Genomic DNA, 21,595 nt, shown 5'->3' on the forward strand with positions numbered 1-21,595 from the left:
TGAAAACAAAAGCTATGAGTCATGCCCCTCATCCATTTTGTGGTGAATACATTAGCCCAGTGTAACCCCTAAGCATGAATACGCAACATTCATACTTCACTGCCTATAATTACCCTTCACTAGAGACATGCACTGAACTTAGTGGATGGTCTCGAAAACTGAAGCCAGAAAATGATGGGCATAATGAACAGTTTTTGCTTAGCCGAGTCTGTAATAACATCATCTCCAGAAAGCCCATTCTTAGACCTCTGAATGCCAAACACTCCCTGTTACAGTCAGGAAAATCTCATTCGCCACAACCCTGCAAGAATATACACGTATGGAGATCCAATTCCAGCACTACGCTTTAACTTTTCTTCTAACCTTCCAAACCTTCCAAAGTGTGCATCTCTTTCGCTCCATCAACCCTACATTTGACGTGGGGTGGTTACACGTTTTGTCACCAACACGACTGGACCATGGTGGTTCTGGTCAATTGGGAACAAGTCCGCCCTCCCACGCAACCCTCCCTTAGCTCTGGACTGGGCTTTGGGATCCAGCTGATGACCCCCCCCCCTTCCCTGTGTCCAGCCCACTCACCACTCCTGCAGCTCGGGCGAGGGTATGAGGCCGGCCGTGCCGTTCTTGGTGTTCTCCAGGCGACCCTGCCACCAGTTGTGGTCGTCCTTGCTGATGATCTGGATGATGTCACCCACTCGGAAGCGAATGCCGGCCTCCTTGCAGGGGATGAGCTCGTCCTTGGACGGGTCGTACTCGAACTGCGCCCGCACGTAGATCTGAGGGTCAGAGTGGTGCTGGTCAGGCAGGGTGCTCAACGCTCAAATCACAGCAGAGGCAGGAGTGAGATAGAGGAAGAGGAAGAGGAAGAGGAAGAGGAAGAAGAAGAAGAAGAAGAAGAAGAAGAAGAAGAAGAAGACGAAGAAGAAGAAGAAGAAGAAGAAGAAGAAGAAGAAGAAGAAGAAGAAGAAGGACAGTGGAGAGTTGATAAAAGGAGGAAAATAACACACTAAAAACATGATGTCCCTAAAAAAAAGAGGACAATAGGTCTTTCTACTTCTTTGATGAATTGATGACAGTCGATGACAGAACATGCTTAGCAAAAGTAGCAGATCCAACGTGTGTGTGTGTAACAGAGTTTGCACACACGCTATGTGTGTGTGAGTGTGTGTGTGAGAGAGAAAAAGAGAGCCCGAGACAGACAGAGTGTGAGGCATGAGGTGGCAAGACTGTTGGCAGACGGACGATTGGTACATGAGGCTAAATCGAGACATGCCACACTGGAAGTCAACCTGCTGGTGAGCAAGCGTGCGCACACACACACTCACACACACACATACATGCAGACACACATCTCTCTCTCTCTCTCTCTCTCACACACACACACACACACACAGACACAGTATGGAGCTGGAGGATGTGGGGTGTCCCACTGCACGGTTGCCATGTTGGAGAGAGTGTGTGTATGGCCAGTGTTGGGGTGGTAAGGAGTGGTGTGTGGCTCGTGGGAGCGATGTTGGAGAGAGTGTGTGTATGGCCAGTGTTGGGGTGCTAAGGAGTGGTGTGTGGCTCGTGGGAGTGATGTTGGAGAGAGTGTGTGTATGGCCAGTGTTGGGGTGCTAAGGAGTGGTGTGTGGCTCGTGGGAGTGATGTTGGAGAGAGTGTGTGTATGGCCAGTGTTGGGGTGCTAAGGAGTGGTGTGTGGCTCGTGGGAGTGATGTTGGAGAGAGTGTGTGTATGGCCAGTGTTGGGGTGCTAAGGAGTGGTGTGTGGCTCGTGGGAGTGATGTTGGAGAGAGTGTGTGTATGGCCAGTGTTGGGGTGCTAAGAAGTGGTGTGTGGCTCGTGGGAGCGAGAGAAAAAAAATTGTTCGCTGGGAACGCAGTTCAGTCACTAATGACGGCCAAAGGACCACTTCACAGGGTGAGGGGTGTTGGAGTGTAGATCTGATGAGGACACTGCTTAGCTATCATGCTTTAGCAAGAACCTTCTTTAGCATGTACGCTCTTATTTTTTTTTATCCTTCTTGGTAATACAAGTCATGGGGGTGGGGGGGGGGGGGGGGGGGGGGTGGGTGGCAGATGTTACTTAGAAGAACACAGTGTCACAGGGAGACCAGGGATCAGTTTCATCATCATTACCCATGATCACCATCTCTCGTGGGAGCGCAGTTTCCGTGCTGTGTTGTTAGCCTTACCTTGACAGACATTTTATCAACCTTGATTGCAGGGGGTGGTCTGGCGGTAATCTAGGATTTGAGAGCAGCATACACATCATGCAGTAAAAGTGGACGAGTACTTGTTCTGTTTTTTTTCTTCTTTTTTTTTTGGCATGGGGGCACATGGTGAACAGCGACACTAACAAGTGAATGGTGGATGACAGACTAAGAAGCTCTACTTCTACTACAGTGATGGCCAGAGATGCGCAGAGATTGGACTGAACAACAGACACACACACACACACACACACACGAAGATGGATGCCGGTGTCAAACACACAAGTGTATGGAAGCCGGATCTCTTTGGAGGATGTGGTCTCAGTGCGTGGATGTCTTTGTTATGCTTCAGTTTGCCTTTGCAGTGATGTAATGGCACCCAGGGACCATAATGAAGCCAAGTGGGACAGAAGTGGGCAAGATCGCCCTCTGCTGGTGGCTCGCTAACCAGTTTTTCCAGTTGCATAGTAGTCCTAAGGCATGCCTGCTCAAAAATGGAGACCACTATATGTGACCCCAAAGGAATGTTCTTTGCATGCGAGGAAGGCAGCTACAATTACTGAATGGCAGACATGTCTCTACGACTTGATACTAAAAGCAGGTGGACTTTGAAAGGTAAACATAACATGGCTGACTACAGTTTGACCACCATGTCATGTACAAGGAACATTCCTTTGAAAATGGATGACAACTAATAGCAATCTTGAGAGACTGAAAATATATATGTACACTAAAATCACATAAACTGTAATGACACGTCCATTAGGTGTGGAGTGGGGTGTTTTTTTTTTTTGGGGGGGGGGGGGGGGTACCTGACACAATCGTTGTGATACAACAACTGTGCCATTTCCCCTCTCTGGCCCAAACTGCTCTTCCCACACCTCTACCCCCTACTAGCCTCTCTCTCTCTCTCTGTCCTCCCTCTCCTCCTCTCCCTCTCTCCTCTCCCCCTCTCCTCTCCTCTCCTCCTCTCCCTCTCTCCTCTCCTCTCCTCCTCTCTCTCTGTCGTGCTCAACGAGATGTGTTTACGCTTGTCTGCGTTAAAAAGCTTACGGCCCTTTTCTCTCTCTGATGCCGAGTGCACATATGTCTTCTGACACGTGAGGGGGACACGTTAGAGGTGGAGCATGAGATCAAAGCAGGGCCACACATCACTCTGGACCCCACACTGAGGGAAGGGGAGGGGAGGTGTGTGTGTGTGTGTGTGTGTGTGTGTGTGTGTGGGGGGGGGGGGGTGTAGTTACGGATAAACACTTGGCTTTGTGACTCTTGTTCCATTCTTCTGAAAATGTCACCACTGAGGACAGATTGCTACCTATGTGAATGTTTCGGAAAACGACAGGTTTGTTGATGACTAAGGGAAAAAGTGAAGAAAAAAAAAAGGTTGGGGCATTTTTAGCTAGCCGTTGCATTGATTTATTGACAGTGCTGGAAGGTGTTTTTAATTCAGATGCATATAAGTGGGCTTTTGGAGGTTGATACGTCTGTGCAGTGGTGTCTGGTAAGCCATCTGTCCTCATAGTTCATCAACAGCATTCTTAATGAAGGGAGATCAGTTAGGAGTTCACTGATGTGCAGGTGTTAGTAAGTAGAAAGTGTTCGTCGATGGCAAGAGTTAAAAGAGACTCCGCATGTGCACGCAATTACTCACACACACACACACACACACACACACACACACACACACACAGACACATGCACAAACATACATAAATACACCTCAGTCAATTTATTTCTCTCTCTCTCTCACACACACACCAACACACGCACACGCATACATCAACACACCTAAATACCATAAATACACCTCAAAATACATATACTCATTCAATTTCTTTCTCTTTCTCTCTCTCACACACTCACACACACACACACATATATACATATATATGTGTACAAATGGAGAAATACAATGGAGACAAACTACACAAAAATATATATTTGCCAACATGTAAAAAAATTGCTCTCACAGACACACAAAAAAACACACACACACACACAAGTGCTGAATGGTTGAGAGGTATGCGACTACATAGCGCTCTATGAAGTGAGAGGAGAGCAGGGGAGGCAGAGAGGGAGGCGAGTGTGAGAAGGAGGCTTGTTATTCACCTGGCGTCCTTTGGCCTGGATGGTTGACGGCAGGTCCTGTAGAAGTAAAGCCCAGTAGTGTGAGAGATATTAACTCCCTGGGGAGTGGGAGGGAGGGGGTAGGCAGGGGCATGGGGGTTAAGGGCTTACCGCCAACACAAAAGCATACCTTACACACACACACAGAACAGGAGCAAACTGAAACAAAACTAAACAAAACAAGAGAAAGCTGACATGAATATAAATATAACTTTTACAACAAAAACGAGAGAGATAATATCACTTTGGAGGGCTGAACAGAAAACACCTGGCAGAAGGGAAGGGGGGGGGGGGGGATTATGATTGGTTGAGAGAGTGCGCTGTAACATTAACACTGAGCAGAGTTAAAAGATGAGAGAGACATTTCGGTGAGAGAGTGAGTCGAAGCGTTTAGAGAAAAAACAAAAGAAAAAAAGCAGGAAGTAAGCGGAGAGCAAGCTGAGGTACCTTCCAGCCATTAACCACCACCACCACAGCACACCAACACTCAGGGGCCAGGGAGGGGGGCAGGAGGGACACAGCTGCTCTCTCCTGCCCCAGGTGGCGGGGGTGGGGGTGGGGGGGGGTGTCTCCAGAGGCACCAGACATCCATCCACAGAGCCCCTCCCCTCATGCAGTTGCTTGGGACTGCACAGCTCCACCACTAATGATCAGGCATGCTACACACACACGGCAAGCTGTGGGGTATGAGGTGTGGCAAAGTGTGTGTGTGTGTGTGTGTGTGTGTGTGTGTGTGTGTGTGTGTGTGTGTGTGTGTGTGTGTGTCTGTGTCTGTGTGTGTGTCTGTGTGTGTGTGTGTGTGTGTGTGTGTGTATGGGTAGGCTTCTCTGTGTCTGTGACACAAGATGTGTGAATACTGCAAGAGAGCTCAGTGCCTTTAAATTAAAAAAAAAAAAAAGAAGAAAGTATATGGATTTCCTGCTTGTAACTGAAAGAGATAAGAAACCAAACGAAAGATAGGGATCTCAAAGAAAAAAAAAAACGAGAAAAGAAAGAGGGAAGAATTGGAAGAAAAGATAAGCAGAGAGAGAATGTGCGTACACACCCGCACAGACAAGTGGTTGCACATGGATCACAGCAGTACTGAGCACACCAATTTGAAAACGGAGATAGCGGAAACTACGCTACGGTCAAACATCCGCCTGAACCAGTACGGATTACACAGAGTGGCTTGATGGTGTGGGGAAGGGAAGAGTTTCAATGGCTTACAAACACTAACTCATTGTACTGAAAAAAAGCTCCGGCGCCAAAAAAAAAAAAGAAAAAACAAATAACAAAAAACAAACAAACAAAAAAAACCCCAAACAAACAACATCTCTAACAACAACAAATAAACACTGAATCATCAAACGAATAAAACTATCCCCTGATGACGAGAGAAAACATGAGAGGTAACATCATTGGAAGTGTGTGTGGGGTTGAGGGGGGGGGGGGGGGGGGGTTCAACTCAAAACATAACAGGTCATCACGGACAACATCGGCAGAGTGTGTGTGGAGAGGTGGTTGGGGTTGGGGGCGTAACAGGTGTTTAGGGAGAGAGACCTTACCAAGATAGAACTGTTTACGCTGGCGTGGCCATTGGCTGGGGACTGTCGGGAGGTGGAGGGGGACTCTCTCTGCAATAAGACACACAGGTCAGCGACACACAGCATCCAGAGCACAGAAGAAGAGGACAGCCCGCTACGGCAACACGGGAGGGACATAAATTCATCAGTTGGTGTGGGCAGAAGCAGCATAGCCCAGGGTGGGGGAAGAGGGGTGGGGGGTTGGTCTGGGTTGTCATGGCAAAGGGGTGGGGGAGTAGACAAGAAGAAAGTCTCCAGAGTGACGATTTCTAGGACTGAGTTCTAACTGCTACTATGCCTAGGAGATAGAATATTGGGAGGACAGTCTCAAAAGCAGTTCTCAAAGAGACCAGAGGGAGGCGCTGCAGACTAGAACTGACGGATAATCTTATTTTATCGCACAATCTGAACCAGCCGAGTAATCTTCCCTCGGGCAGTGGACATGACTGCCCTCTTTAGACTAAGAATTGCTCCAAACACTTTTTAGTGATGGGCCATTAAGTGGCATCCTCCCCAGCAAACAGAATCGTCTGGAAGACTCGTAAAAGCTTCTGCGTTCCACGCTGCTACGTTCTGTTTTGTAAATGGTGGCCGGAGACGCTCGGGGGCTCTAAGTTGGTTCCGTAGGGGAGGGGGGACAAGGAGGTGGGTTACTGCGGTTCCGGTATCTTGGTTGTGAAATTGGTGTGCGGCGCCACAGCACGGCCAAAAACCCCGGCAGGGACACAGCATCTCAGGAGGAAGCGTTTCACACACACAGCCACCAAACAGGCAGTTAGTGTCACACACACACACACGTTCACAAAATCCCACACCTGTACAGGCATGCACACACACACAGAGAGATTCCCAGATTACCCACAGAACAATCTCATCCCATCACATTATGGTATCATACATACAGTATCACAGCTGAAGACGAGAAACACATCATGTGGATATTTGTATAAGCGAGTGTGTGTGTGTGTGTGTGTGTGTGTGTGTGTGTGTGTGTGTGTGTATTGATGTGTCACTATGTCAGTATGTGTGTATGTATGTATGTACTATGTGTGTGTGTGTGTATGTATGTGTATGTATGTATGCATGTGAGACAACACAGGTTTAAAAATCTTTTACCTCGCAGGACGATGACTGTGTACGGTAGCTTGGCACAATCTTAAAGGTGATGCTCCCCCTCATTTCCCTCTGTTGGCATAAAAACACAACAATGAGAGGAGAGGAGGAAGAGGAGAGGAGGAAGAGGGGAGAAGAAGAAGAGGAGAGGAGAGAGGAGAAAGAGGAGGAGAGGAGAGAAAATAAGTGAGGAGAAGAGAAGAGGGTAGAGGAGAGGAGAATGAAAAGGAGAGAGGGAAGGGGGGAGGAAGGGAAAGGAGGAGAGGAGAAAGGAGAGGGGAGGAGAGGAGAAAGGAGAGGGGAGGAGAGGAAGAAGGAGAGGAGGAAGGAGGTAGGAGAGGGGAGGAGAGGGGAGGAAGCGCCGTCCACACTCACCAGCATCTTCTGCAGCTGCTCCACCGTCTGGTTGGCCACACTGATGCCATTGATTTCACGGATCTCGTCTCCGACATGCAACGTTCCTGAAGAACAAGAGAGCGTTCCCACATGCACAGGTCAGGACATGACTTCACTGCTGGAGCAACAACAACAACTAACATTATTACAAGCACTAACACTAACTGCAAGTACAACTACTACAGAGCGTGACAGAGACTTTTCTGTTGCTGGCCCTAGCTGTGGAATCAACTGCCACCTGAGACCAGAAATGTCCCTTCAATTACAGTATTCAAAACCAGGCTCAAAACACACCTATTTACATTGGCCTTCCCTGTGTTTTAATTGTAATTTAATTGTAATTAAGTGTTTGTCTCTTGATGTCGTCTTAGCTTAAATCACTGATCTGTAAGTGTATTTATTTTATTGTATTATTCCTTGGCTAATGTGCTACAGTATGTACAATACTCTGGTCAGTGCGAGCTGTGTTTAAATGTGCTCTAAAAATAAATCACTACTGCCACCAGTAGCAGCACCATGACTAGCATATTCTAATTTATAAAGCTCTTTTATTGAGCTAAAGGCTCAAAACAGCCTACTGGTTAGCGCTTCGGACTTGTAAGCGGAGGGTTGCCGGTTCGAACCCCTTGAGCAAGGCACATAACCCCTCACTGCTCCCCGAGCGCCGTTGTAGCAGGCAGCTCCCTCATGGGATCAAAAGAGTATATATACTTTTACTTAACAAATACTATTTTGTCTGTAAAAAAAAACAGGCCATATGACCGTCACAGGGAAAGTTTCAATTCAAATACAGGTTTGAGGAACTGAGGTCATGAGTGTTGCGACACTGGTTGGTTGGCTGGTGGGTATTTAGGATGCAAATAGCTATTTCCTTAGAAAGGCCTTTGTAGCTGCAAGTCAGTTCCTGTGTATGCATGAGCTGAGGTTTCACCTATGTCCTATGAGAGAGCTTCTTTTAGCTGCACTTCTGGGCAATGGGTCGTGACCACAGGTGTGTTACGCTCCTATTCAAAGAAATCCCATGTGACCTCAAAGACGTCGTTTTGTTTCTGCCCTAGTGCTGTATCAAAATAAGCTGAAACAGTGTACCAGGCCTCAGATGGACAGAGAAGAGATCGAAGGCTGTCTGAGGCCTTGCACACTCTTTTGGCTTATTTTAATACCATCTCTGTTTCCTTCTCCATTTCTCGGTTTACTTGCTCCGTCTATTTGTCAGAGGTGGAAAGTAACAAAATACATTTACTCACGTTACTGTATTGAGTAGTTTTTCTGTGTATTTTGTAGTTTATAAAATCAGTATTTTAAATTTTACTTGATTACATTTTGAGTGAAGTATTGTACTTCGCTACATCAAAAATCCCATCCGTTACTTGAGTAAAAAAAAAGTTACAGTAAGACTAACGAAAACAGAAAGGGAGAGAAAAGAAATCGCGCCCTAAACCACTAGCCTAGTGATAATGATCAGCATGTAGCCTACAACAGGACATGAAGCAAGCTGGCGCCATGCAGTCTTTCTGAAAGTGATGGAGATGGAGATGGATCACGAGATGCATCAGATTACATGTGTAGCCTAACCTATGAAAGTGTATTTTCCGCTATTTTAATGGGCTTTCTCAGTTAGTTTTAGCACTAATGATTGCAGAGATATTCAAGCAAACACCATGGGGTTTCGTGTTTTGACGTTAGTGCTCAGCTTTCTTTGGAAAGAAGTTTATTAGCAGTTGTTTCCCCTTTTTTGATGTCTCTCTTTTTAGTAACCTGACTTGGCTTTCTTGGAGAAAGACATTGCACCAGCAGCACAACAATTAGCAGTCCACTACTAGCGATGCTCAACTAAATAAACTACCTTAGATAGACTACCTTATGAATCGTGCAGGCGGACCATTTAGCTCTTTAGCAAGGGAGAGTGAGAGTGACCTTAGACAGTTTTCACTATGTTTTGTATACAAAATCCAGTCAGTCAAACTTTAAATTTCGTCTGACATTCATTTTGACATTTAATTTGGAAGTTAAAATATTCAGGTAAAATAAATATATGGTGGAAATATATATATATATATATATATATATATATATATATATATATATATATATATATATATATATATTCAGTAATTAGCTTAAACTTCCAGTGAGTCTATTCGAAATTTTCACCACACATTATATTAACACACATATAAAAAATCCAAATATAAGAGTTATGTGTATTAAAGTGAAATGACACAGGAAAAAAGTGTTGAACGTGCCTACTAAAAAAAATTCTTCAATACTTTGTGGATGTCTTGAAGCTGTCTTTACAAACAGAGGCTTTTCCACAAAGTATTGAAGAAATTTCAGTAGGCACGTTCAAGACTTATTGGTTGCCTTAGCTGCTGGCTGCAGCAACTCGAGCTAGGACCAAAGTCCTTTTCAGGCAAGTACTTCCACTCGGCGGCCATATTGCAACACTTTTTGGGCACTTATCGTGCATCTATTTCGGCAGAAATGCGTGTGCGTAAGGCTTCACGACACCAATCTTGCTCCAGCAGCGAGATCACAACAGATGATTGGCACAATGTCTTCACAGCACACCACATGATTGGCTCAATGTATTCACATGTCGACGTTTTGCCGCGGAAGGGTTGTGATATTTGTAGACAACCCCATGCATTACTATGGAGGATTTTTTGAGTGCTGTATCTCCTCATTAGAAAGTCTCTGGTAAAACTGGTTGTTCTGGTACCCCCGCCCCCCCTCCAAAAAAAAAATAAATAAGTAACTTTTACTTAAAGTACATTTTAAATGAACTACTTTTTACTTTTACATGAGTACATTTTCAGATCGGTATTTTAACTTGTACTTGAGTAATATTTCATCAAGGTATTGGTACTTTTACTTGAGCACAATATTTTCATACTTTTTCCACCTCTGCTATTTGTGGCGAAGGTGCCAACCTCAATTAGTTCTACACTAAACAGCGTATCTGACTTATCTACCAGGAAATCTGTGTGTATGTGTCTATAAGTATATGTGTGATTGCACACAAGCATGTGTGGGTGTCTGTCTGTGTGTGAGGGACAGAGAATGTGCATGTGTGAGTGTCTCTGTCTCTATGTATGTGAATACGTGTGAGTGAGTGTCTGTGTATGCATGTACATAAATGCATATAAAATGTGAGTGTGTATGTGTGAGTGTGTGTGTGTGTGTGTGTTCTGTCTTGTCCCGTTTGCCTGACTGTGGGACCCGAGCTATAGGAGAGACAAGATCACCCATCTGCACTGCTAACATGGAGCTGACTCAGTTCACAGTTATGTGTCTGCCATATTTGTCCATCTCTGTGTGTGTGAATGTGCGTGAATGTGTGTGTGTGTGTGTGTGTGTGTGTGTGTTGAGAAAAGCATGTGCATGTTGTCAGTAAAATTCAGAAAGGGTTTGAGAATGTGACAGTATGCCCACGCTTACCATAGTAGTGAAGCTGAAAAGGTCTGTGTGTGTGTGTGTGTGTGTTTAAGCGAGAGAGCTGGACATAATGAAATATAAATAACTGTATGAGTGAATGAATGTGTGTGTGTGTGTGTGTGTGTGTGTGAGTGAGTGAGTGAGTGAGTGAGAGAGAGAGAGAGAGAGAGAGAGAAAGAGCATGAAAGCATTGTATAATGTGTGTTATTTGTTTGTACAAAGGCGTATGAGGTAGTGTTAATTTTGTCACCTATTTTTAATTTAGTCTTAGTCTTAGTCTTGTGACGAAATGTCCTTTTTAGTCTTTGTCATATTTAGTCATTCAAATATCATTTTTGTTAGTCAAGTTTTAGTCAACTAAAAGTCTCGTCATTTTAGTCTAGTTTCAGTCAAAAGAAAACTAAAGCTATCTTAGTTTTAGTCAAAACATTTTAGTCTTTTTTTTATAACAAATTATTTCTGATTACCATTTAAGTCAAATAGTGTTTCACACATCTCAATTTTACAACAATATTATGTGTCCACAGGGCTACTCGACTGTTATAATTACTCATTCTGATTTTTTTTGTCAGTCAGTACATGCACAGGTAAGTCGAGCTACAGTTATAGCTCGGCTGGGATTTGGCCATAGACAGTAAAAGATTTGACTGGACCACTGTCATGATCTTCATAGACCAGTGTTTCAGTGTCCGCAAGCTATCCCAAGTGGTCCACAAGCAGACGTGGTAAAATATAATATAGATGAGTTGTTTGCAATATTGAACCAACTTGTATGTAAATTCAAACTGTTCTACAACACTGTCTATGTCAGATATGCCAGTTTAAATCATATGAATCCTCTGACACAATTAAACAAAGTGCAAAGACAATAAGCAAGGTGGTTCAGTGAGTAGGCTATTGTGTAGGCTAATATACTGCTAGGTCAATTTTTTTTCTTTTTAGCTAGGTGGTCCGTGCGTTTCTTTTTTATTGATTAGTTAAGTGGTCCTTCATCTGAAAAAGTTTGAGAAACACTGTCTTGGACCAAAGTATGAATGTTTTACTCCGCCACGCTAGATGGCGATATGCGCCCAAACGCAACACAAACTCTCAATCTTAGCTAACTTGCTAGCGAACTTTCCATATTAGCTTACTTGCTAGCAAACTTTGCATCATCAGTGTAACTAGTTAAATAGTTGACATTACTTGCTGAAACTTTTCGTATGGACTTTCTGGGGGATGTTAATTTGTATATGAGAGAAGCTTCAACTTCTGGGTATGTAGCATTGTGGCATAAAGCCTAACTCTGGCAGAAATCTCCGGTGTTTTTGTTCCATGTAGTTTCCTGCTGCAGCCACAGGGTTGCAGCAACAGCACGTAGACTAGCCTACAGGAAAGCTGCTGCGCATGAACCATGAACTCATTCGTAATATTTTGAAAAGGTAACAGCTATTCTGTCTTCTCATTTTGTAGACGAAAATGGAAGAGAAATTTTATCTTAGTTTTTATTTCAAGCAAAACATTTTAGTCTCGTCTTTTTTCGTCAACAATAATGCATCTTAAGATAGTCTTAGTCAGTGTTTCAAGACATTAGTGCAGTCTCGTCATCGTCTCGTCTTAGTCATGGAAAAAAAGGTTGTTGACTAACATTTTTCCTCTCGTCTCGTCTGACGAAATTAACACTAGTATGAGGTGGTGTAAACATACGATGAGATGGTAGGGAACGATTAAGTTATCTCTCTCTGTGTCTTTGTGTATGTGTGTGTGTGTGTGTGTGTGTGTGTGTGTGTGTGAGAGACGCCACAGCATTGCTACCACAGCTCTGTTAAGTCCAAACTGTCGCTTCTTCTAATGCAGGCCCCAGACAGGCGGGCTGAGTTCCTTTAACTCCACCCTGAAGCCAATCCCCACCCACCCAGTGAGCCAGCCGCCCACCCCAGGGCATGTGTCCCATGGGCCTGCCCGACATGTGCCTCGTGTCTGGGGGGGGGGGGGGGCGTGGTGGTGAGCTGGAGGGGGCTGGCTGTGCTTGCCCTGGGCCCTGTGATGTGTGCTGGTGGTTTGGGTGGCTGTCTCTGGGGCATGCGTCAGGCCGGGGGGCAAAAGGAGAAGAAGAGAGAGGGGCGGCTCGCTGCACTGTGCTGCGCAGCAGTGGCTGTGTGTTAAGTATATTGCTCTGCGTTGGGTTTGTTTGGTTGCAATGTTCTCGTCATGTCAAGAGCTTGTTAACACACCCACGGGGACCGATGCCAGTTTCTAGAGAAGAGTTTAGCAGCTTGCTAAGACGCCCTCTAGAGAGAACTGCCCAGTACTCACACAATCAAATGACCTCAGTGATGCATCAATTCAGTGACGCTCTACACTGACCCCCAGACAACAGCTGACTTGGGTAGGGCTTATCAGGACGTCACACGTAGTCTACAAGTTCTGTGTGCCGTTGTTAGTCTATTTTGTGAATGTGAAAACAGTGAGCTGTGTGTGCAACACATTCGTTTTAGAAGTGTATGTGGTCAAGGGGAACTACACAGACCTCCTAGCCTAGAAATCTAGACGCACCCTAGAAATCTAGCACCCCAGGGCTAGTCTAGCAACTCTCCGTTGGCTTGTGAGCTCGAAAAATTAAACTTCTATCAGGCCAATCAAATCGTGTATAGAGTCGTTAGGCGGGCTTAACATAATGATTGATGGCAGAGTTGCAACGGTTTTGCTTGAATTCCCTGCTACTTGAAAACAAATAAGATAATGTTGCTGTTGGTGAACAGTGTGACACGAGTTAAGCTTTTATTAAGTTGGCAAAAGTTTGAACTAGCCAACTAGCTCCGCTGATGGGAAACGCATGGGACTCATAGCACTGTCCTATTGCGTGCAGAGAGAATTTGAAAGACAACCGATTATCCCGCCCCACGGACTGAGCACTGCGAACGGTGAGTGCCCAGACCCTACATTTTAATGTGGGTCTGGCTCGTCAGGCTACAGACCTCCACTGACTCCCCAGAATGAGGAAGATGAGGGCAATGACAGGGGTTATGACCTCATATGGGTTGACCCGTGTGGAGTTGGAGAACACTGGGGTTTCTTGCTAGAGGTGGCCTGAGACTACTGGGGAGTGCAGATGCTTTAGAGCAGACGTCTCTAACAGTGGACGTCTATGAGGCGTCCACAGCGCACTCTCTAAAAATATCCAACAAGTCGCCTGAAGATCACACTCTAAAACATCCTCCATTGTGAATTGTTTAATAGATATTTAATTGTAGACCATACATCTGTAACATTAACTATTTGTCACACGTTACAAATTGTAGCTGGGTTAAATTTGAGCCTTTGGCTCCGAATCCCTTTCCCATTCAATCTTTAAACATCAACGGAAGCGGAGCGCATACACGCTGCTCACACGCATAGACAGTAAATGAAGAAAAGCTTGCTCGTCTGGTGTAGCCAATGGAAGCATATCTTTGCGAAAGTTCTATGGCTATTTTGTGTTCGTCCAATCCTGTTCGTGCATGATTGTTCAAGGACTGACAAACAATTGCTTTAGCTCACAGGCCTTTTCTCCTCCGTAGCCTACTGGTGTAGCAATAGCATTGAAAATCTCGTGGCACGCATGCCACGCAATAGGACTGTGCATTACCTGGCGAAAAAAATACATTTTTAAAAATTACAATTTTAAATATTTTTTTGTCAGATCATGGAGAGATTTCAGATGTGCAATAACTATAAAAGGTGTCTTTATAATGGCGTAATGCTAAAAAAATTGTAACCTAAATTATTAATTGCACAAAAAGATTGCTTTTTTCGTTTAAAAAAATTACATTTGATTCCCCATGGAAACTTAAAAAAAGAACAAACTAAACAAAAATGTTGGTAGTGTTGCATATTGATATTGAAGTATTGAAGAATCAGATGAAAATACAGTTGCTTAATATATAAAGGCTTATAGGCCTACATAATATTGATAATTTAAATCTAAAAATCACATAGGCCTATTATTTAGGAGGATTACCCTTGCAAAAGAGGGCTGAGGGTCTGTTTGTTTGAAATGAGTAGCCTTCCATATGATTTCGGGTCCTTTAGGTAGCCCTCATTCCCAAAAAGGTTGGAGACCCCTGGTTTAGAGGGAGATCAATGTGTGAGTGTGCTAGGCGTATGTGCATGACAGCATGTGGTGTAGTGTGGTGTGCTGCTGGTAAGAAGTGTAAGTTGTAAGAAGCAGTTTGTGGCTGAGGCTGCTCTGTGCTTAAGGGAACATTGGTAGCTAATTTAGAGAGTGCTTGTGTATAAATGTGGCTATGCATGCAAGTCAATGGTCTATATATCTGCAATCAGAGCTCGAAATTAGCACCCACCAACGGCGAGTATGTTTTTGAATTATGGCAGGTACTGCGCCACTTTGCCGTGTGGAAAACAGCTGCTTATCAACTGCGTGAATAGGCTACTTCAGTCACGTTAAATTGGCTTGTCTCCGCTTTGCATCGATGTTCTCTTTGCCCAATGTTGACATGGTCAGGATTTATTTACCAATAGGATATGCGGCTACTTGCCAAAACAAGAAAATAAAACTTCAAGAGTCTTACAGTTATTTGGTTACCCTTTTATGCTGAGAAAACAACTAGATCGCCATACAAATAGAACTTGAAAGTTTCAGATGTTGCATAGACATCTAGCCAATTGCTTGCTTACTTTCACTTTCGATGATAGCGAACGAAGTAGTAATTTGTTCGCTCCGCTTATGCCTGATAAAATTATTGGACCTCCGAACTTTGGGAAGGCTGTATAAAAGGCTAATAATATGGCTACTTTAAAAGTAGTTATGAAAAGCATTGTTTAGCCGGTAATTTTTTTCATCTACCAGCCACTTTGGCTAGTAGGCCAAAAAAGTTAATTTCGACCCCTGTCTGCAATAGTCAATAGTCTTTATATATATATATATATATATACATACATATGCAAGCGTGTCATACATGTTTAATTCTGATATGACTGTGTGTTAATGTGTGTGTGTTACCTTGTCTGTGGATCATGCCTCCATGCATTATTCTTGCCACAATGCAGTGGTTGAGGTCGTTCATCTTCAGCGTGATGCCCTGCATCAGAGGAGACAACAGTCTGAATGACATACATGCATGCACAGACATATATACATACATGTAAACATACACACACACACACGCATGCAGGGATCAATCCCTGTCTAACCTTTCCTCAGCCACTATGTGTGTGTGTGTGCACGTGCGTGCATGTGTGTTCATGGAAACAGCTGATAATTTAGTTTTGCAAAAGCCACATATAGCGCAACTATTACAGTATGACTGTGGTCACAGAGGGAGTCTTATGCGGCCAAGTTAAAGGAGCCTCAGCGACAGCGTCAAACCCCCAGCACGTATATGCCTCGAATTGTGTGTATATATGTGTGTGTGTCTGTGTGTGTGTGAATGAGAGAGAGAGAGAGAGAGAGAGAGAGAGAAAGAGATGAGGGCTTTCACACTATATGTGCAAATCATTTCCTGCCTTTATTAACACTGCAGCAGGCCAGGCCAACAAGTGTCTGCATGTGTGTGTATGTTCTTTGTGTTTCTGAGAATTCATGCACGTGACCAAATGTTCCTGTTGCTTCAGCATGTGTGTGTGTGTATGTGTGAGTGTGCGTGGGTGTGTGAGTGTGCGTGGGTGTGTGTGTGTGTGTGTATGTGTGTGTGTGTGTGTTTGTATGTGTGTGTGCATGTGTGTGTGTTTGTTCTCACCATGGGCTCGTCGGTGTTCTTCTGAAACTGGACGAGGCGCACACGTGTGACGTTCTCCAGGTCCATGTCTCCGTTGGTGCTCTCAGGTGAGTCTCCGTTCAGGTACGGCGAGGTGGGGGGAGGAGTGACCCTCAGGGCCTCGTCACTGTACACCTCGTGGGCCACCACGTCATGGGTCTGAAGCAGGGCCTGAGAGAGGGTGAGAGAGGGACAGAGGGAGAGGGAGAGAGAGAGAGAGAGAAAGACAGAGGAAGAGAGAGAGAGAGAGAGGGAGGGAGAGAGAGAGAGAGGGAGAGAGAGAGAGAGGGAGGGGAGTCAGAAATGATAAAGTTTAATACTCATTTATTAAAAAACTATTAAAACTGATACATTATTACACCTTCAAATCATCTCCATTGAGATCCATCTTTATACCACTGAACAGTCTTCCTTAATGAGTTCCAGTGACACTGACTCACCGATCATTAGCATGCAAACCATCAAACACTAACCACAGACTCCTCCATCCCTCACGAACGTCAACACAGGAAAGTGTGGCTTTATACCTCTTTATTCATTTGCACCCACACCGTTCAGCACACTTACAGTGTTCAAAGTGCACAAACACATACACGCAAACACAAGCACAAACGCACACATACACATACACATTGGTGCTAACTAAACACAAACAAACACATACACAAACACACACAAGGAACAGGGACATGTGCTCAAGCATATGCACGGTGTGTGTGTGTGTGTGTGTTGGTTTTGAAAAATCTCAAACTTGTGCGATTCCCACACAGGAAGTGAAGTGAGGTTTGGTCCCACCCACCAATCCCCCAAATACCAGCAGCACTTCATAGGGACCATGGAGGACCACCCTAGACCCTCTCTTACACACACACACACACACACACACACACACACACACATACATACTCACAGGGAAAAGGTAGGAGGCCTGACAGCAGAGTAAACTAGAATTAAAACCTGGCGCCTTAGCAGGGTGGGGCCAAGCATGAATAACACACACATGGAAAGGGAAAGAGAGATGAAGTGAAAGAAATAGAGAGAGGAAGGACAAAATAGACAAACATGCACAAAGAGAAACATAGAGAGAGAGAGAGAGAGAGAGAGAGAGAGAGAGAGAGAGAGAAGCAGAGTGCAAAGTAGAGAGAGAGAGAGAGAGAGAGAGATAGAGTGAGAAGCAGAGTGCAAAGTAGAGAGAGAGAGAGAGAGAGAGAGATAGAGTGAGAAGCAGAGTGCAAAGTAGAGAGAGAGAGAGAGAGAGAGAGAGAGAGAAATACAGACAGGGAGAAGTTATGATAGGAAAAGAGGAGAGCAGGAAAGGAGGGAGAGAAAGAGAGAAGGGGGAGGGAAATTGGAAGAACGAGTGAAATAGTGTGTGTGTGTGTGTATGTGTATGTGTGTGTGCACGCATGTGTGTGTGTGTGTGTGTGTGTGTCTGTGTGAGAGAGACAGGGAGAGAGAGAGAGTGAGAGAGGGAGCAGTGGTCCTGTGTCCGTTCCCTGTGGAGAGAGGAGCGACACTCAGGCCGTGCTAATGAGAGGGTCATGAGGTAGCATGCACTGCACAACACAGCTCTCTAATCCCCTGTCAGCCAGGGCCTCACACACACACACACACGCACGCATGAATACGCACACACACACACACACCTCAACTTTCAGAAAAACAAAACAGGGGACTTTGAAGGCCCCAAACCTTACCCTGCACAACACACCCACACACATTTACACATATGAACACATTCACACAGACCACCCCACACATGTACACAAACTCACACACCCAGAATCTGTCGCTCTCTCTCTCTTTCTCACATACACACAATTGCAGGCATATCTACACACACCTACACACACACACACACACACACACACACACACACACACACAGTAAATAACTTAGGAGCATAGGTAGCATGCGTGAGAGCTCAAAGACTGAGAGGAAATGGCTACTAGGATCCAGAGCACTGGAGGGGACTTACGCTAGAATACACATCAAAGAGGGACACGACCCGCGGTCCCACAGCCACGACTGACCTATCACTTATCACTAATGATGTCATCACTGACCTTTCAGTGCTCCTCACCTTTAGTCACTCATACAGAATATCACACACACACACACAAACCACAATGTATAGAAGATAAAGTCATAAAAACACCCCTTAATGCATGGATACAGACACACACACACACACACACACACACACACACACACACACACACACACACACACACACACACACACACACTACACTGCAGAGAAGCATTAGGGTTAGCCATATACACAAGCCAAGCACACACACGTTCCTACCCCCATCTTAAAGGGGTGAACTCAGGCTCCAAACATGTCTAGTTCCACCAGACCCTCCCTGCTCTGCATATTTCCTCTATGCCTTCCAAGTTCAAGCTCTGCTCCAAAATAACTCCCACCAACATCCATATTAAGCCCCACACACACACACACCTAACCCCCCCCCCCCCCCAGCTGAAGGTAGAGAACTTCACTAACAACAAGACAAGACAAGGAAAAACAAGACAAGCGCTGCTCTGTCTCACCAGCTTGACGGATGGGTGGGCAAATGCGTGATGAAGAGGTATCCACAGACAGAGAAATCCAGAGAGAGAGAGAGAGAGAGAGAGAGAGAGAGAGAGAGAGAGAGAAAGAGAGAGAGAGAGAAAGAGAGAGAGAGAGATCCACATACAGAGAGAGAAAAAGGGAAAGAGATAGAAAGTGGGTCCTCCTCTGGCAATGAGAATGGCATCCAAGACAAGGACAGACTGAGAATGTAACAGCCAGTACCTGACGGTGCCTCCTTCTTGTACTCCCACCCACCCTCCTCTCACACACACACACACCCACACATCCCCCCCCCGCCCCCCCCACACACACACACACTGCCCTGTTACCCTCCCACCCTCTCCTTCTCCAGCTGATCAGGCCCAGTTAGCTCGCTCTGGCTCTATGAGCCCAGGTTGCACAAACTTGAAAAGGTGAAATCACCTCCTTGGCCCCAATCCTTTCACACAGTCATTCTCCTGCTCACCCAACGCATGCATGCACGCACACAGAAACACACACACACACGTTTAGATTCTGTTTGTCTCATGGATGTTACATGGTTCCACACACTCTTCCTCGAAGTCTCAGACCGCTGTTTGCCTTGTCACTTCAGACCTCTCCTTTTCTGTGACTGTTCTGAGTGTTTGTTGTGTTTCTGCCCATGACAGATCTCTGCTCTCCGCACAGACTGAATAATTATCCGGACTCCCACGTTGGCTCACAGTACAAAACCTGCTGTTCTTCCCAACACTCCTTCATCTGGCAACACGCAGCCATAAATCTAGATCCGACAGAGATTCAGCTTTATCTCCGGCTGAGAGATTGTGTGTGGAGGCTGCACCGTGACAACGCCATTTCAAGAAAACTTCACTTCTAGTGAAGTACGAGTTATTTCTTCCAACGTCAAGTGGATATCCTTACATTTAGTATTTATTTTGTTCCATTTCACAGATGTATTTTCTGCACTGTTGACTACATCAAATTCCTTCCTCTCCTATCCCTACAGTGTAGGGTAGTTTCATGAAAAACGACACCTCACTTAACCTCTCTCCTCTCCGTTCTCTAATGCAATCACTTCCTGCTAACTCCTCAACAGAGGTGATTAAAGAGCGTGGCCTCTCGTTGCATCACACAGTCCTCAGCAGCTCATTCACACTTCTTTGTGTCGCTACACGGTCTTCTTGTTGACCAATCCCATCCCATCTTAGCCATAAAGCTCTGTGTGGTTGGAGCACCGCTACCTGTCTTTTCTAAGGTGAGGAGACTAATTGATTAGAGGAAGAGGATTACAAAGGCAAAAGCTGGCCTGATGAGATGATGACTCAGGGAAGGCGTTGAGTGCGTTAGGGTACCAGGTGTTAAACTGGACTAATGAGGACGGTCCGCGCGCCCAGGTTGCCATGGGCGCTTAATCAAGGCAATGTGTTCAACTCATCACAGGGAAACTTTGGTCACTTTACTGATGCGAGCGCACGCACACACACACACACACACACACACACACACACACACACACACACACACACACACACACACACACACACACACACACTTCTTTCTTTAGAGTCATCAGAGCGCTTCCTTTCTCACTCTCTCCCTTCCTGTCTATCTCTCCTCATCCATGTCACCTTTTCTTTTCATTCCTCTCTCTCTCATCGGTTGTTTCTCGTGAGAGTTGATCTCGAGGGAAGCCAGAGTCAAATTTGTCTCCGGGTATCACCCACAGGCCCCCTTGGGACCTATTTAAATAGAGCTGCAGCCTCCACTGACTGACTGGCGTCTCTCTTTCTCTCGCTCTATCTCTCTCTCGCTCTCTCTCTCTCGCTCTGACTGTGTGTATGTCTCTGAATGCTTCTCATCTTGCAATTGAAGTTTGCAAAAGAAACTCGCAACAAACAAGATGATGGAGAAAGATAGATGTTCAAATAGATATAAACTCACACCCACACCCGGTGATGAGGTGACAGTGCTAGTCTCACTCTCACCATATTCTATCACACACACTCACCATAAAATGTGGCTGAGTGAGGATCCTTCTCAGCTCCTTGGCATCGCCATTTTCTGGGTAGCAGGAGATCTCTTCCAGTACCTAAGGGTGGAGTAGAGGGGTGGGGTAGAGGGGTGGGGAGGGGAGGATGGTGGAGAGACGTCATAGTTAGAGTTACATTGCACAGCCATTCACACTTGGATCTCAACTCCCACCTACACATGACAGCTCTGTGATACGGGGGGGGGGGGGGGGGGGGTCACCTCGTACGATGACCGGCGCTGGGACACACAGGCACACAGGCTCCAGCGCATGCTGCTCGCCGACCTCAGTCCCGACTACAACACTAACCCCAGCCCTCCCCCCTGTCCCTCTCCCCCCCCCATCCCAATATTCACTCTGGCATACCTCCCAAATCCCCCCCACATGAACCAATCAGCACTTTCCTTTCTGAGTGCCCCCCC

At 45.5% G+C, this 21,595-nt stretch overlaps 1 protein-coding gene across 20 annotated transcripts in view; it reads right to left on the reverse strand.

The window, feature by feature from the left end:
- Positions 1–21,595, reverse strand: part of caska (calcium/calmodulin-dependent serine protein kinase a) — a 194,672-nt gene that overhangs the window by 11,951 nt on the left and 161,126 nt on the right. For 9 of the 20 annotated variants that reach the window (XM_042081136.1, XM_042081275.1, XM_042081159.1 and 6 more), the window contains 9 exons: positions 21,153–21,233; positions 16,568–16,756; positions 15,832–15,910; positions 7,392–7,477; positions 7,020–7,088; positions 5,886–5,954; positions 4,321–4,356; positions 2,194–2,244; positions 580–776 (listed from right to left, as the gene is read on the reverse strand). In XM_042081136.1, the coding sequence (XP_041937070.1) occupies positions 580–776; positions 2,194–2,244; positions 4,321–4,356; positions 5,886–5,954; positions 7,020–7,088; positions 7,392–7,477; positions 15,832–15,910; positions 16,568–16,756; positions 21,153–21,233 (857 nt within the window). The remainder of the gene's footprint in view (positions 1–579; positions 777–2,193; positions 2,245–4,320; positions 4,357–5,885; positions 5,955–7,019; positions 7,089–7,391; positions 7,478–15,831; positions 15,911–16,567; positions 16,757–21,152; positions 21,234–21,595) is intronic. The other 11 variants (XM_042081210.1, XM_042081224.1, XM_042081203.1 and 8 more) reach the window with 4 other exon arrangements.

This window comes from Alosa sapidissima, chromosome 2 (genome assembly GCF_018492685.1).
Source record: "Alosa sapidissima isolate fAloSap1 chromosome 2, fAloSap1.pri, whole genome shotgun sequence".
Lineage (NCBI taxonomy): Eukaryota > Metazoa > Chordata > Actinopteri > Clupeiformes > Clupeidae > Alosa > Alosa sapidissima.